The sequence below is a fragment of the Triplophysa dalaica genome, chromosome 11, assembly GCF_015846415.1.
Source record: "Triplophysa dalaica isolate WHDGS20190420 chromosome 11, ASM1584641v1, whole genome shotgun sequence".
NCBI classification, from domain to species: Eukaryota; Metazoa; Chordata; class Actinopteri; order Cypriniformes; family Nemacheilidae; genus Triplophysa; species Triplophysa dalaica.
Window position 1 is genome coordinate 7,548,606 of NC_079552.1, and position 14,805 is coordinate 7,563,410.

At 38.9% G+C, this 14,805-nt stretch overlaps 1 protein-coding gene across 1 annotated transcript; it reads left to right on the top strand.

Annotated features, from left to right (window-relative positions):
- Positions 1-640: 640 nt before the first annotated feature.
- kcns3a (potassium voltage-gated channel, delayed-rectifier, subfamily S, member 3a) lies at positions 641-3,682 on the top strand. The gene is made up of 2 exons (XM_056761109.1): positions 641-820; positions 1,607-3,682. The coding sequence occupies exon 2, from the start codon at positions 1,683-1,685 to the stop codon at positions 3,180-3,182; it is 1,500 nt and encodes a 499-aa protein (XP_056617087.1). The 5' UTR covers positions 641-820; positions 1,607-1,682; the 3' UTR covers positions 3,183-3,682.
- Positions 3,683-14,805: the final 11,123 nt, after the last annotated feature.

The following is a 14,805-nucleotide window of genomic DNA, read 5'->3' on the forward strand; positions in this document are numbered from 1 at the left end:
GTCTCCGTCTTCCTATCTGCCTCTAGAGGGCGCACTGCGTCTATTCACGTGCGACAGATGCTGCTGGAGTTCTTTGGATGAGCAATGTGAAAGTTTGAAAAACACTCTGTTTACATACTTAAATAAATGCGACTAATAACTGCAATTATTCTAAAGTTATATCACTTTAAACGGAGTTAATTGGCAAATACCGTTTGGAAACCCAATCATGGTTTTATTAGAATATCATTTGTGTAACCATGATATTTGAAGTAAAACTCAATTTAGCTGCATGTAAAACTATGCTTCATTCTTCTAAGGAAAGATTACACAGACTTTTCAGAATAACACACGGACATAGTCCTCCAGCTGACCTCAGTTCTCTTGCTCTGCAGTTATTTACTCAAGGGTTCTTTAATCTTCGCCTTTCATTAGTTTCGTGATCCTTTTGTTGACCTTCACGGGTGACAAACGTATCTGACTCTTACCTGGCTTGATCGATCTCCGCTCATTATTTTTTCAATCTGTCGTTTTGCCTCATGTTTCACCTCTCCGGTGCTTTCAAACGCTGAACGGCGGAGCGTGACAGGCGCGTCCTCGAAAGCAAAGCGTAAGCGCGCACCAGTTGCCACGGGCCAGTGACGTACGGACGCGAGGCTGCCCCGAGGCACCACGAGCGCATTTAGTGGCACAAACTGCGCTAAGCGTTCCTCCCGCCACAGTCCGCTGCAGGACATGGGGCAAACACTGCGAGCGAGTGCTGTGTTTTCCCCGGGAAGGCGCTGGAGGATGCCAATATCTACACCGAATGTTTTTGCCGTGCACTGACGCTATCAGAGAGGTAAGAGGTGATATTTGTTCTGTGGTTTTGTGGAGTTTTGATACTTAACTTTGCTGCTGTCCTTGGTGCTCAAGTCAGTCAGAGCGGGCTGGGTACGCGCATTTATACACATGCTGTCTTCAGAAAAGTTCACGCGAACACAGCCATTTAAGTCATATCTGACAGTAATCTAAGAGTCATTTTTGTTTTTGTTAAATTAACAAAAATTGTTTTGTGTATTTGCCTTTTTTGGAGAGTGAGAAAAAAAGAGGATTCTCTCCTTTAATAGCTATATATTGTTTAGAAGTTTGGGCTGAAATTATGGCTACGTGTTTCTAATACTTCTTATACTAATAAATCTGTAGTAATTGTCCAAAAATCTGTACATGTTTTTCTTTTCTAAAAAGCCACTTGAAGAGAAAGTCAAAGCAAGTGTTAAAATGCTCATGATGATCACAAAGGTTTTGTGTATGACACTGTACAGAATCAATATCCATTAGCAGCTTTAAAGCCTGATTTGTGCTTTGAAATGCTTTTACCCCATCACAGTTTTTACAGACAGATTCAGTCTATAATACATCAGCTGTCTTTCAGTCTGAGCATTTAAATCTGATTAGGTTTTCGTCCTGTCATACACAGCATAATAATGTAAGATGTTGACATTGTGTTATTGAGGAAGCTGATCTGTGTATGATATCTTTTTTTGCAATCAGGTTTTAAACTTAAAGAATACATACATTTTTGTTTCAGCTTTTTTCTTTTAAAGTGCTAATTTGGTTTATGTCTTTTGAAACCCCCCATTTATAGGTATGGAGCCATAGCGGATCATTCAGCATTTTCATCCCACCTGTACGACTAACTCCTTCATGTTTTGGAATTCATCATGGTGTACGGGCAGGTCCTGCACCGCCGAGGTCCCGATGACAGCTTCATCAACCTCAATGTCGGCGGCTTTAAGCGGCGGGTTGAACGTGTTCTCCTTCAGCGCTTCCCCCAGACGCGCCTTGCCCGACTGCTCTACTGCAGTTCAGAGGCTGCTATACTGCAACTTTGTGATGACTATGCAGCAGCCGACCGTGAATATTATTTCGACCGTAACCCACGTTTTTTCCGCTACGTGCTGAATTTCTATCATACTGGAAGGATCCACCTGATGGAAGAGTTGTGTGTGTTTAGTTTTAGTCAAGAGTTGGAGTACTGGGGTATTAAAGAACTTCACATCGATGCCTGCTGCAGCAACAAATTCCAAGAACAGAAAGAGTGTGTTGAAGATCACGATTGGGGAAATGATGATGATGCACAGAACCAGCTGCAGGACAGCCTAGACTCATCCATGGAGGAGTTATCTGCGTTTGATAAAGACCTGGAGAAATTTGAGGGGACATGGTGCTCGGAAAGACGCAAGCAGATATGGCTGAGACTAGAGAATCCTGGATATTCCCTTTGTGCAAAAATAATAGCAGTATTTTCTCTGAGTGTGGTGTTAATGAGTATTGTAGCCATGTGTGTTCATAGCATGCCCGAGTTCCACCAGGTTGACGCCAATGAGAAAGAGGTGGAGAACCCGGTGTTGAAAGGCTTTGAGATTTTTTGTGTTCTGTGGTTCTCCACTGAATTCATTCTACGATTAACTGTCACACCATGCCTGCGCAAATTTGTGTGCAATGCACTGAACATCATTGACTTGGCGTCCATCGTTCCATTTTACGCCACGCTGGCATTCGAAACCGCTGACGCTGAGGAAAGTGCGGAGCTGGAGAACGTGGGGAGGGTTGTGCAGATCTTGCGCCTTATGCGCATCTTTCGCATTCTCAAACTGGCGCGGCATTCGGTCGGGCTGCGTTCGCTCGGGGCGACTCTCCGTCACAGCTACCATGAGGTCGGACTTCTCATCCTGTTCCTCTCTGTAGGAATCTCCATTTTCTCTGTGCTCATATATTTCGTGGAGAAAGAAGATGAGAACTCGGAACTTCAGACCATACCGGTGGGCTGGTGGTGGGCGACCATTAGCATGACCACGGTGGGATACGGAGACACGTATCCGGTCACTCTGGCTGGGAAGCTCATCGCCACTTTGTGCATAATCTGCGGCCTGCTTGTGGTTGCTCTTCCCATCTCCATCATCTTCAACAAGTTCTCAAAATACTACCAGAGACAGAAAGCCCTGATGGAGCTTGATCAGCTCAACCCAGAGGATGAAAAACAGCCAGATCCTAGCATGCCATTCCTTCATATGGGAAGCCTCTTCACGCAAAATATGAATTCTCTGGGACTTAGGGCATCCTCTAGGAGTAGTGAGGGAAGCGTCACTGATGCTTCCAGCATCCAGGATATAGAAAGTGCCTACCCTGCTGGGATGAAACAGTCTGAGAGCGCAACATGAAATCGACATGCATGCACACACTCAGATGAGTGGAGGAGAATAAACAAGAATGAACTGGTCGGATACGCAGCACATGACAAGGAACACATGTCCGGGAGATTTGGAGGATGGGGAACCTCCTGAACGTACCAGCTGGACCTTGGAAAATCAACAGCACTTTTTCTCTTTATTTCTCAGGGTGATATGTCTCATGCTTTCCATTATTTATAAATCAAAACCCGTTACCAATAAATGGACAGTGCTAGCGTTAATGTTGATGCTGTATAGCCAATTAATTAACAGCATTGATTGACAGGTGTGTTTTTTTAAACAAGCTGTTCAGTTTAATTAAAAGTGTTCTCGCAGTGCCGTTGGGACAAGAACTATTCCTAAATGTTTCATAGGCAATGACAGCATTTAAAATGCTGGACTTCAGATGGCATGCTGCTGTACTGCATCTGCCTAATGTGTCCGTCAGAGGGATGGGAGGAAAGAGCGCATGCATATTTCAATAAGTGGGAGAAGCCATAAAGACAGAAACTGCAAAGAGATGTTACAGTTAAATAAAGTGTTGATGTACAGCATATTTAGAGTCTCTGATTTGGTTTTGTGATCACTACATTAGTCCAGGCGAAGGACTTTAATATGATCTGCCCTAAATCTCTAGGTAAGAGTATTGGAAATGATTGTGTCTTTATTCTGAGAAAATATAAATAATCAAATTCACGTCCTGTACACTTTGTCCTCTAAGGGAGCACATTCTCTCTGCATCTTGCTGTCTAGCGTGACTTATGTCAGTAAGCTGAATTATCAGCAGGGAGAAGAGTTCAAATGTTAGAACTGTCTGCAGTGGTGGATGTATTACTGCTGAAACGGCAGCCTTTTGGCAAGTAGCTTTAACGTAGATGAATCAGCCTCCATTTGAGACGTTTCCATTGATCAATGTGTCACGCTTGTTTGCTCAAGTGTTTAAGGACATACCTCAATCCCTCATGAGTCACATAAATCCACCAGGGTTGACCCTTTTCAGCTTCAGAGATGTGAAGAATCAAGGGGAGTTTCATGGTAAATAGAAATATTATATTATTTCCTGAGCATGGTAAAATTATATTTGGGACATGGGTGGTGTAAGTGATTGTACAAAAAATACAAAAATTGATCGTTTCAACAAAATATTACAACAAACTAAAGTTTTTGTTACTATTTAAGAGGAAATTGTTTGAAGAAACAGCTCTCACTATCAAAGATTGATTACATATCATGTACTGTGTCAGGGCAGTTCCTTTTAGCCAGAAATTTGAGATGGCCACAAAGAGTCACATTTCTTGTACAGACATTTGGACAACACGTACAAATTTGAACATGGGCATACGAAAATAATCACAACCATTGCGGTGTTCTTCTGACATTATTCTGCTCTGGTACAACATAGTCGGTGGTTAAGGATGTGGGATGAAAGCAAACCCACATACTGCAGTGAGCTCCTATATCATTATGACCAAAGGCACTTAATCTCACGATCCTCCAGGAGACTAAATGCTCTGAATTTAAGAAGAGAAACATGTAATTTCTAGATAAATAAAAATAAGGCCATCATATCAGGTCAGCTTGAACCCATAACTTCTTGAGCACTGAAGTCCTTTCACGAACAATTTGCCACCTCTTCCACACGGGTCATTGCACATCTTCCAACAAACTACCTAACACACATGAAATTGGATGGACTCCTCTTTCCGTGGCTGAGAATGGAGTAAAAAGGCTGTGAAAAGAAGTGTCTGCATCATCGGAGGAAATATGAACTTTCTGCTCTGTTCTAATGTTTCAGGGAAATACAATAAGCATCACAATGAACAAGCATAAGCAGTTCAGTAAACCTAACTGATAGAAAAGTGAAGATGCTGCACAAAATACGTTATGTTTAGCTATTAAGATGATGATAGTGATTAAAACAAAATATATATTGAACCATAAATCAATGAAGTTACTAACGCAATATCGAGTGAACAAAATCGAAACGGATATTACCAAAATAACCACAAATGTCCATGTTATTGCGGCGGCAGAATATCAGACGTCTGATCTTCACCGGATCTACTTTCACGTCTCTCGTATTATGCCGCGATGTCGCTTCTATTTCATACAAACGCTAACGAAAAACAAAAGGTAACTTATAACTTAAAGAAATATAAATAACGATTGTAGGAAAATGTCCTCGAAAGTCTTATGTATTAGTTTCAAAGTAAGCATTCAAGTTTTGACTTATCACTAGCAGTAAAGGGAATCTTCAATCTCAAAGCAAGAGAAAACGTCACTTGCAAAACAAGGAACCGGTGAGTGAGTGACACACGTAGACCCACGGAGAACAGACGGTGCCTGGAGGGCTTTTGGGACGTCAGAGTCGGTAGAGTTATTTCAGGTCGTATAACACTGTATGGGAAAAGGATCATTTTTGGCAAGCAAATATGGGTGGTTTTAAAATAAAAAAGTAAAATATAAGCGATATGACAGATCCTCTTTACATTGTTGAGCACTTCGTTAAGTCACAACAACTCAATTGGCTTGATTGTAGCTCAATGGTAAGAGCATTATGTTAACAACGCAAGGTTGTGGGTTCGATAACTTATTTAGTTATTTATTTTTTCATGTCTGTCCATTTACATTTACGCATGTAGCAAACGCTGGAGATTGCATTGTACATTTGTTTCTGACTATGTGCAATCCCTGGGATCGAACCCATGACCTTGGCATTTTTAGTGCCATGCCCTGACTACAGAGCCACATGCAAGCTATTGGTCCATGAGTCAATTCTAATTACGTTTGATGTAGGATATAGAAAGTAATAGAAATAAGGAATTAAATACTTTTTGGAGAGAGTAATTTGTACATTCATTTAATTACACTATTGAATATGTAATCAGTAACTAGAAATTAATTAATTTTTCAGAGTAATTTACCCAACACTGTCTATATTTAAAAAGGTATGAAATAATTTGACACAAATCAATATTAAATGCATAGGCTTTTATTTTGGTAATTTACTGTATGTTGCAGGATTATCTACAGTCATTAGCCCCTAAAAAAAAATGTACTCACAATACATTTATTTTTAAATAATAGATAATATTATAAATTTGTGGACAATCAATTTCACAAAGATTCAACAAAATAAGGAAAACATACTGAAAGCTATTTAAGTTTATCAATACTCACAGTATGTGATCTACTGTATAAAACCATTAAGGTAATGGGATTTCAAAACTTGCCGAATCTGCAAGTATTTCAGTACAGAATGCCCTGTTTCTGACTCCTGTGATCTCACCAAGTAAAGACTGCCTGTCAGGTATCAGCCCACTTTACCAATCTCAATCCCATCAGTTCAGTTGGGCAGATATGGATGTTATGGATTTCTGGATGGATTGGTGTGATGCTGTGTTCAATCACCCAGACTTCTGGAATTGAATTCGGAATGTTGAAGGGATCACATGCTTGACTAGTGTACCATCCAATCCTTTGACCTTGATCTAGGCAGTTCTGTAATTCACACATTTCTCATCAGCTGAAGGTCACCCTCCTAACACTTCTATTTATGATATATTGATTTTTATTACAGCAAATTGTGGTATATCCTTTCTTTAATTTTTTAGGCACATGTCACCCAAACATTGTCATTTTTAAACATTCCAAACCTGTGTTATTGTATTTTCTCAGTGATCCAGAAAATGATATTAGGCTGAATGCCTGAGGGACTCCTCTTCATGTAACAAAAGTGGATGGTGATTTCCAGTAAGCATCTTTCTCTTGCATCCATTTCTGTATTGTGGTTTAAAATGACTTTTAGTTGTTTAATGGTTTTCAAAGAATATGTACATGCATTTGAACCTCAAGTCTGTAATTTCTTTGCTTTCAGATTCACAAAACCTTTCAGTGTATCTATTTTAGAGACATGGACAAAGCAATAGGTCCTAAAACTTTTCTTATTGTCTGATAAGTAATAGTCGGTTCTACACAGAAATTACTAATGTAAACACAGTCATAACCCTTGAATGAAGGTGCATACTGTTGGCTCTCCAATAAGGTTAATGATCGCAGACTCTTTCCTGCTGTTTCAGTGAAGGTGAGGAAGATGATGAGTCAGAGACAATGGTGCATACAATGCAGATTGTTCTTGTTTGTTTATCAGAGTCAAAGAACAGAGAATGGCTGATTGGAGCCAAACATCAACAATGTCAGCCAATGTTTGATTAGAAGAACGTTGTAGAGGACAAAGTTGAGCTTACTAACACAAAACTCCTAAAAGTGTATGTGAGCATCAAATCAAAAACGTACAGAATGTTTCCTGAAGAGATTCGCAAGTTGGAAAGTGAGGCCTGTGTGACTGTGCTGTCTGCACCTTGTTTTACAAAGTGAGAAACTGTGTGTGTATAAGACATTCACACTAACTTCTGTGTCTCCTTCACAGTAATTTCAAGAGTTTCCTTTATGTGACGACAAAACCAGTCTTAAGGGGAGATTGAGATGTTTACATCATCTGAAAGCTGAACAAATAAGCTTTCTATTGATACATGGTTTATCAGGATAGGTCACTATCAGGCGGAACAACAAGTGTTTTCAAAGCTGGAATTTAAGGGTACAAAAAAAGCTAAATATAGAGAAAATCGCCCTTGAAGTTGTTAGTCTGAGGCACTGTAGCAGGCCATCCACTCACAAAAAGAAAACTTTTATACATTTACGGAAGAAAATAAAATATCTTCATGGAACATGATCTTTACTTAATATCCTAATGATTTTTGGCAAAAAGAGAAATCGTTAAGTTTTACCCATACAATGTATTTTTGAGGATTACTAAAAATGTTTCCGTGCTACTTAAGACTGGTTTTGTCATCCAGGGTCACATATAACCTCCAGAGCAAGGTATGACCGGTAATGGTAAATCTGCAAGAGGAAAAACTGGGCTGCTCCAGATGGGGGGTTCTGAAGTTTACTCCATTTTAAAGAGGTAATGGCCTGTGAAATGAACAGTAAGCATTTTTCTTGAATGTGAAGGCATTTTCATTCAACATTTGGGATGGATATTAGTGTGAATGTGTGTGCTGGCCTTTCGCGTAATGTTCCAAGGTGTCTGTCAGCAGGTGTGTGTGAACTGCATTATTAGTTAATCACTGTCACTTTTTTACACACACAGCAAGGTTCTTAAAATGACATATCAATTTTTTTTAAAGGTGCACAGTAAATGCCATTCGGTTGATATAATTACACGGTGTGTGTGCATGAGTATGTTCTCTCTTGAGTAAGTTACGAAGAAAGGTCAATAGTTTTCTCGAATGTCTAATGCATAATATGTCCCTGTGGGCCATACAAAGACGGCATACGTTTCACACCTCTTCCTCATTCCCCTGCTCTCCCGAGATCAATTTCCATTTAATTAGGGTCTGAAAGTTGTTGACGCTCACTGTAGTGCACACACGTGAAACGGTTACTGATGACTAACACTTTCTTTATCTTTACGGGCGCGTCACTTTTGCAGCTGTGCGATCGGCTGCCCTTATTGAATAGCGTGTAATTTACCGACCGTATGAGGCGTTTTAAAATCCCATGTTTCCCGGATGGCTTGGCTTTAATTAAGAGTGCAAATCATGTCTCTGGAGGTAAAACACTTGTGTGTATGGATCTCGTAGATCTTTGAATGCCTGTGTCAGATATGCTGGTGTTACATTTAGTCACACTTAAAAAAATGATTTGTTGGATTTACATAAAAAAATGGTGTCAAGTGGGTTGCACACAAGTGTGTTGAGTAGTTTCTACAATTAAAAATGTAGTTGTATGAACAAAATAAATTTACGTAGTGCTGATAAAACATTTCTGAGTAAATCCAAACCATTCCGATTGTACCAATAATTCACCAATAACTTCAAATCATTCGTAGAATCGGAATGGTTTGACACTTGAAACAATTTTTTATGTAAATCCAACCAATATTTTTTTTGGGTGTAAATATATATGGACTTACTGCATGTAAGTCAAAACACAATGAGCAAATCAGATCAGAGGCATATAAGTACTGGCATTAGCACAGTTAATGCTCATTGCAATATACATCATGGGCGCCCACGAACATCTCACTCACCCTAAGCATATGTACCACTCTTAAAAACAATGGCAACCCTAAAACTAATAAATACAACAAACTCTTTTAAGCCGCAAAGATATATAAACATTAAGCACAAACAAATCTTTTTTCTTTACTGAAAAACACTTAAAATAACACAAAATTTCGAAATTGACTGCTTAAAAGCAGTCTCACGCAAAGCATGCTGGGCACTCAAAATCCCGCTCAACCAGTCGTGTTGAATTAAGTTAAAATTATTTTTTTATTAAGTAAACTCAGCAATAGGTCCAATATTATAAGGTTTGGCGTTTTACTCAACAATGTTAAGTTGACCAGTCAAACACTTGTTAAGTGAAGCTGACAGATCTACATTTTTAGTCTAATTCAGTTACTTGCATTCTTTATGTACTGTGAACAAGGATGGATTAAGTAAAACTAACAGCAGCGACAGTTTTTTGTGAAAATTTTCGGGCATTGTAAATAACATGCTTTATCGGTCGCTTATGTATTATACTTTAAGGCAGTCTTTGTATTGGCAGTGAATGCCATCCATGTGAAATGATCTGCTCCAAAAAGGATAAAAGAACCCTGAAAGTGTTCTGTATGACTTATGCATGATGTATGGCTTAACATCAAGAGCTGAATCCAAGCTTTAACTTTGAAGAAAATAATGATTGCGGACTCAATATTCACTGAAAATCTTCACTTTCATTTCTGGCACGCCACGTTTGGTTACAACACATGCTTGAACTAACTGCTTTTGGCTTCAGTGATGTGAAACATTGTAAGACATATTTCCTTGCCGTATCTGAATCAGAGACTTTAGAGAAAGTAGCCATAAGATTATCCATAACAACTTACATTTTTGTATGTTCCTTACACAAATCTATAGAATAACATTTCTTTCATACTACTGCTTCTGTGTTCCACGGAAACAAACAACAACATTCAGGTTAGGAATGACTTGAGTTTTGATAATTTTCATTTAATGGGTGAATCATTTAGTAGTTATCCAAGACAGTGAATTTTTAGAAGTTTGGATTCATGTATCGATTATGCTTTCCTGTAGCTCAGAGGTTAGAGCATGGCGTAAGCTATGGGTTCGATTCCCATTGCACATAAAAACAAATGTATAGTATAATGCAATGTAAGTCGCATTGGATAAAAGTGTCTGTTAAATGTAAATGATCATCTTGACTGATTAGAGACAATGCTTTTAACCCTGATTTCTGACCACCGAAAAATTACTTTCTTCCATGTCTCTCTCTCCTCCTCAGCGATCGTATACAGTATAAATGAATGCTTTCAGAAATGTCAGAGAATGAGAGTAGAGGGATACATTAATGGGCTATTTGGTGCTTTTAAAACCATAGTGTCAGAGAGCAGCCTGAGTGACTGAGAACCCAGAAAACTCCTGTGGTTATTATGAGTGTTTGGATGACTAGGACAGCAGAAACATCGATCAAGTGTGACAGAACAAAAATGATTATGGTGGAACAAATCTAATAAGAAAAATCTATTAATGCTAACATTGGTTATATAGGCAAGTGGTTTTAGTGAGTAAATCTTAGTAATAAAGGAAAGGGGTTTTAGTGAGTAAATATTGTGGCGCATGGTCAAATTTGTAAAACTGTCAACATGTCAATTGGTAACTGAACAACACACCCAGTTCATTGGTATGTTAAGAAAGATATCACACCGTCATGTGGCATGTCTTTGTTTTCAAAGAAAATAGATCATAATAATAGATGGGAAATATGAATATTTAGGATAAGATGGTTTAGATTTTTGTAGCACATGATTGTGTTGAATCATCCACACTGTTTTGCATTTCCAGTTTTGGTCTGTAGTATAGTTGATTCAATAAAGAGAAAAGAAAATAGAGAATTGCTCCCCTTAAATACATTACTGTGAATTGCTTTGAAAAAGTACTAAAGCAGATAGGTGGCCCAGCATCGGTCACTTCAGAATGAAGTGAAGCCTGTGCTTTATGTGTGACAGATCAATGGTTTGTCTCTGTGTTTTACATCAGGCCACACATGACACAGCCAGCAGGGTTGCGGCCATATAAAAAACACACAGTGCATACATGCCGTAGCTATACCATACATGTATACATAAATTGGTCGTAACTTAATGGCCTTCTGCATGAGTGATGCTCTACTGGTGGTCAAGCAGCTCTATAAATCACGCATTAACCTTCAGTAGAAGAAAAGTGCAGAGTGTGCAGAAACAGCTGCTCTGTGTTTGCTCCTGAAACACTATCTGCATAACGCTGCCCTGATAGAGATGTACGGACCGTTTTAGTGTGTTTCTACAACATATTGTATTCATCTGAACTTGACCGAAATTATACAATTAGATATTTGTGTTTTGCTGCTCTTTTTGTGGATGGCATGTGTTGTCCCACATTAGCATTTTGTGTAAATCTGGAGGTGTGTGATGTTCTGTTGGTAAAAAGATAAATAAATGTGATTCAGTGGTGGGTGGTGAAGCGGTCTGCTGTACTTATAAGATCAGCCAGATCAAACAAATTCCTTTAAGATTCAAATAGCACTACAGTTTTGAAATATTAATGGTCTCTTTTCTTGTCTTTCAATAATATTGATTTGCTGTACACTATAATAATTATTATTGTGCTTTGGAACGCCCACATTAAAGGGGTCATGAGACGGCTAAAATGAATATTATCGTTTGTTTTGGATGTAATGCAATATATCTACACGATTTACCACATACCAAGTTTGTATCTCATTTTTGCCCGCCTCATACCACGATCTGACGTAGACGAGGCGTTTCAGGCAGGTCTGGGTGCGCATTCGCTTTTAGATTTTGTTCCAACACGTTAATTTTTGCAATTTTACATATCTAATACATGCATGGGCAACTTTTACCATACCAAAGACAAAGAAAAAAACGTATTTGAGCCACATGTCCCCTTTAGTGTACAGTAAGTTTTATATGTGGAAAAAGTGTATACACCTGACGATGGTCCCATTGGTTGTGAACATTGTTCTGGAACTTATTGGTGTGGATTGTGATAGTGAAAATTAGTTCAACCAAAAATGAAACCATTTACTCACCCTCTTTTCATTTCAAACCTCTATGATTTCTTTCTTACGCAGAACACAAAAGAAGATATTTTGTAGAAAGTCGTTTACCAAACAGTGATGGCACCCATTCACTTGCATTGGTTCTGTGTCCATACAATAGAAGTGAATGGGTGCTTGCGGTGTTCGGTTACCAGCTTTCTTCAAAATATCTTTTGTGTTCTGTTGGAGAAAATCAGACAGGTTTGAAATGACGAGAGAAAGTAAATGATGACTGAATTTTATTTTTTGGGTCTCTTGAGGTCCAACTGTTTGTCCTTTCTTTGTGCTGGGGGTGCTGAGGGTCATTGCAGTTTGTTTCATTGCTTATTTTTGGGCAAACGTACTCAACTTTGCGTGAAACTTTTAAGCAATGATTGTCAAGCTCAGGTTGTTGTTTATATGCTTGTTTGGTGTATATTAAAGGGGGATTTGTGTGTTGTTGTTTGCAGTTGTGTAATGCACGGGGCAATTTGGGCTTCAGGATGTGTGGAATACTGAAGAGTTTGAGCCTGTAGTCATTGTAAACTGAGCATCAGCTGTCATCTGTCAGTGGGGTTATGTTCATAGTGGATAACAGCAAAGTTCACACCTCTTTCTCTCTCTGTCTCTCTCTTCATTGCAATGTCTTGTTTGAGGGTGCCTTGTGTAATTATACTCTGTTCTGTTGTGTTTGTTCTTATGAGCAGCAGGGAGATGGTCATCATCTGGAATTCGACTCGAAACCCTCAAGAGATCCAAAACAGACTGGCATTAGCATTTTCTGCCACACACACACTAGCACAGTACCCACTCAGGGCCATTAGGATTCTGTCTCGGAAACACTTACACTCACCATCAAACTGTCAACCTCATTACCACACACTGCATGCATGTGCATTCTAAGCCTGACATACAGACCTGCCCGTGCATACCATCTGAAACATGACTGGACTTCAAGAGACTGGATTAAGATGGAAAAAATCAGGCTGATCTGTGTAAACAGCTTCTTCTCAGGCTTTAACATAAGACCTCAGTAATGAAGTGGAGAATAGTACAGATGAATCAGCAGGATTAACAACAGACATACACATCCTACAAAGGCAGCAGTGTTATTGTCATTTGTAAGCATGTCATAGCATAATCATCACTTCCTCGGTTTTGAAAAAGAAAGACGTTTATTGAAGGTGTGAATGTCTGGGTTTATCAAAATTGACTGTTTTGATCGTTGGTCTTCACCATGACCAGCAGAATAGTCAGATATGTCAAAGATGTATTGAAGACAAGACCGAATGATCAATTTCTGCCTAATCGTTTGAATGAACTATTGGGTGGAAAATGCTGTTAGCTAATAAGTTTCTATGAAGAAACAGAAGGTGAGAGGCTGAGAGCTTTGGGACCGCATGCAAATGTTCAAGTTTCTTTGTTATACTGGAAAAAAGTTGTTAAATGATATAATAAATTGTGTCATCTTTTGTAATCATTAAGGATTGTCCTGTACTGAGAAATAGTTATAATTATCCAGCCCATTGCTCAGGACCCCCAAACCGCCCACCACACTGCATGAAAGGGATAGTTCACCCAAAAATAAAAATTCTGTCATCATTTACTCACCTTCGAGTTGTTACAAATCTGTATAAAGGTCTTTGTTCTGTTGAACACAGAGATAGATATTTGGAAGAATGCTCATAACAGTTCTTGGATCCCATTGACTATACCGTAGTAAGAAAAAAATACTTTATACATTTTTTGTTCTGTTGAACACAAAAGAAGATATTTTTTATTATTGTAGTCAAGAACTGTTTGGTTACAAGTATTCGTCCAAATATCTTTCTCTGTGTTCAACCAAAGAAATCTTTACAGGTGAAAATATCTGTAATATTACAGAGTAAATCATGACAGAATTTCAATTTCTGAGTGAACTATCCCTTTCATACTAACGTGTCACTTCTCTTCCGATTTCTGTGTAAAATACATCACTACCAATGCGGTCTCCCTAGAATACCAGTGCCACTCAAATACGTTTCAGTTTTTATTGAAAGATGACTCTGGATAAAGAGATTGGCCATGTGCAGTAAATGGCACTCTCTCACTCTCTGAGTGTGCAGTATATTGTTATAATGTAATTGGCCTGATGCCAGTCTTTCAGCCACCTCAGCGTTTTGAACACACATTAGTGTCGCTTCCCCCCTTGGTCAATCTACAGGTCTATCTGTGACATTTAGTAGCTCTGCTGTTGCCTGTGTGTGCGGACGGCATATTATTACATGTGTATAGCTTTAGAAAGCTTTAGAGCATATGTGTTTTGTGGACTGCATTTATGGTACATTTGAGCCTCGACATCTGTATTCTATGAAAACAACAACATTAATAGACAATTCATAGATGTTGAGAATGTATAGGCTTATTCTTTGTGACCTATATCTCACTTTCTTGTGCATTGAGTAAGGCAGTTGCAGTGATGAGGGTA

Coding starts and splice junctions, on each gene's coding strand:
- kcns3a (XM_056761109.1), top strand. CDS start 1,683: ATGGTGTACGGGCAGGTCCTGCACCGCCGAGGTCCCGATGACAGCTTC.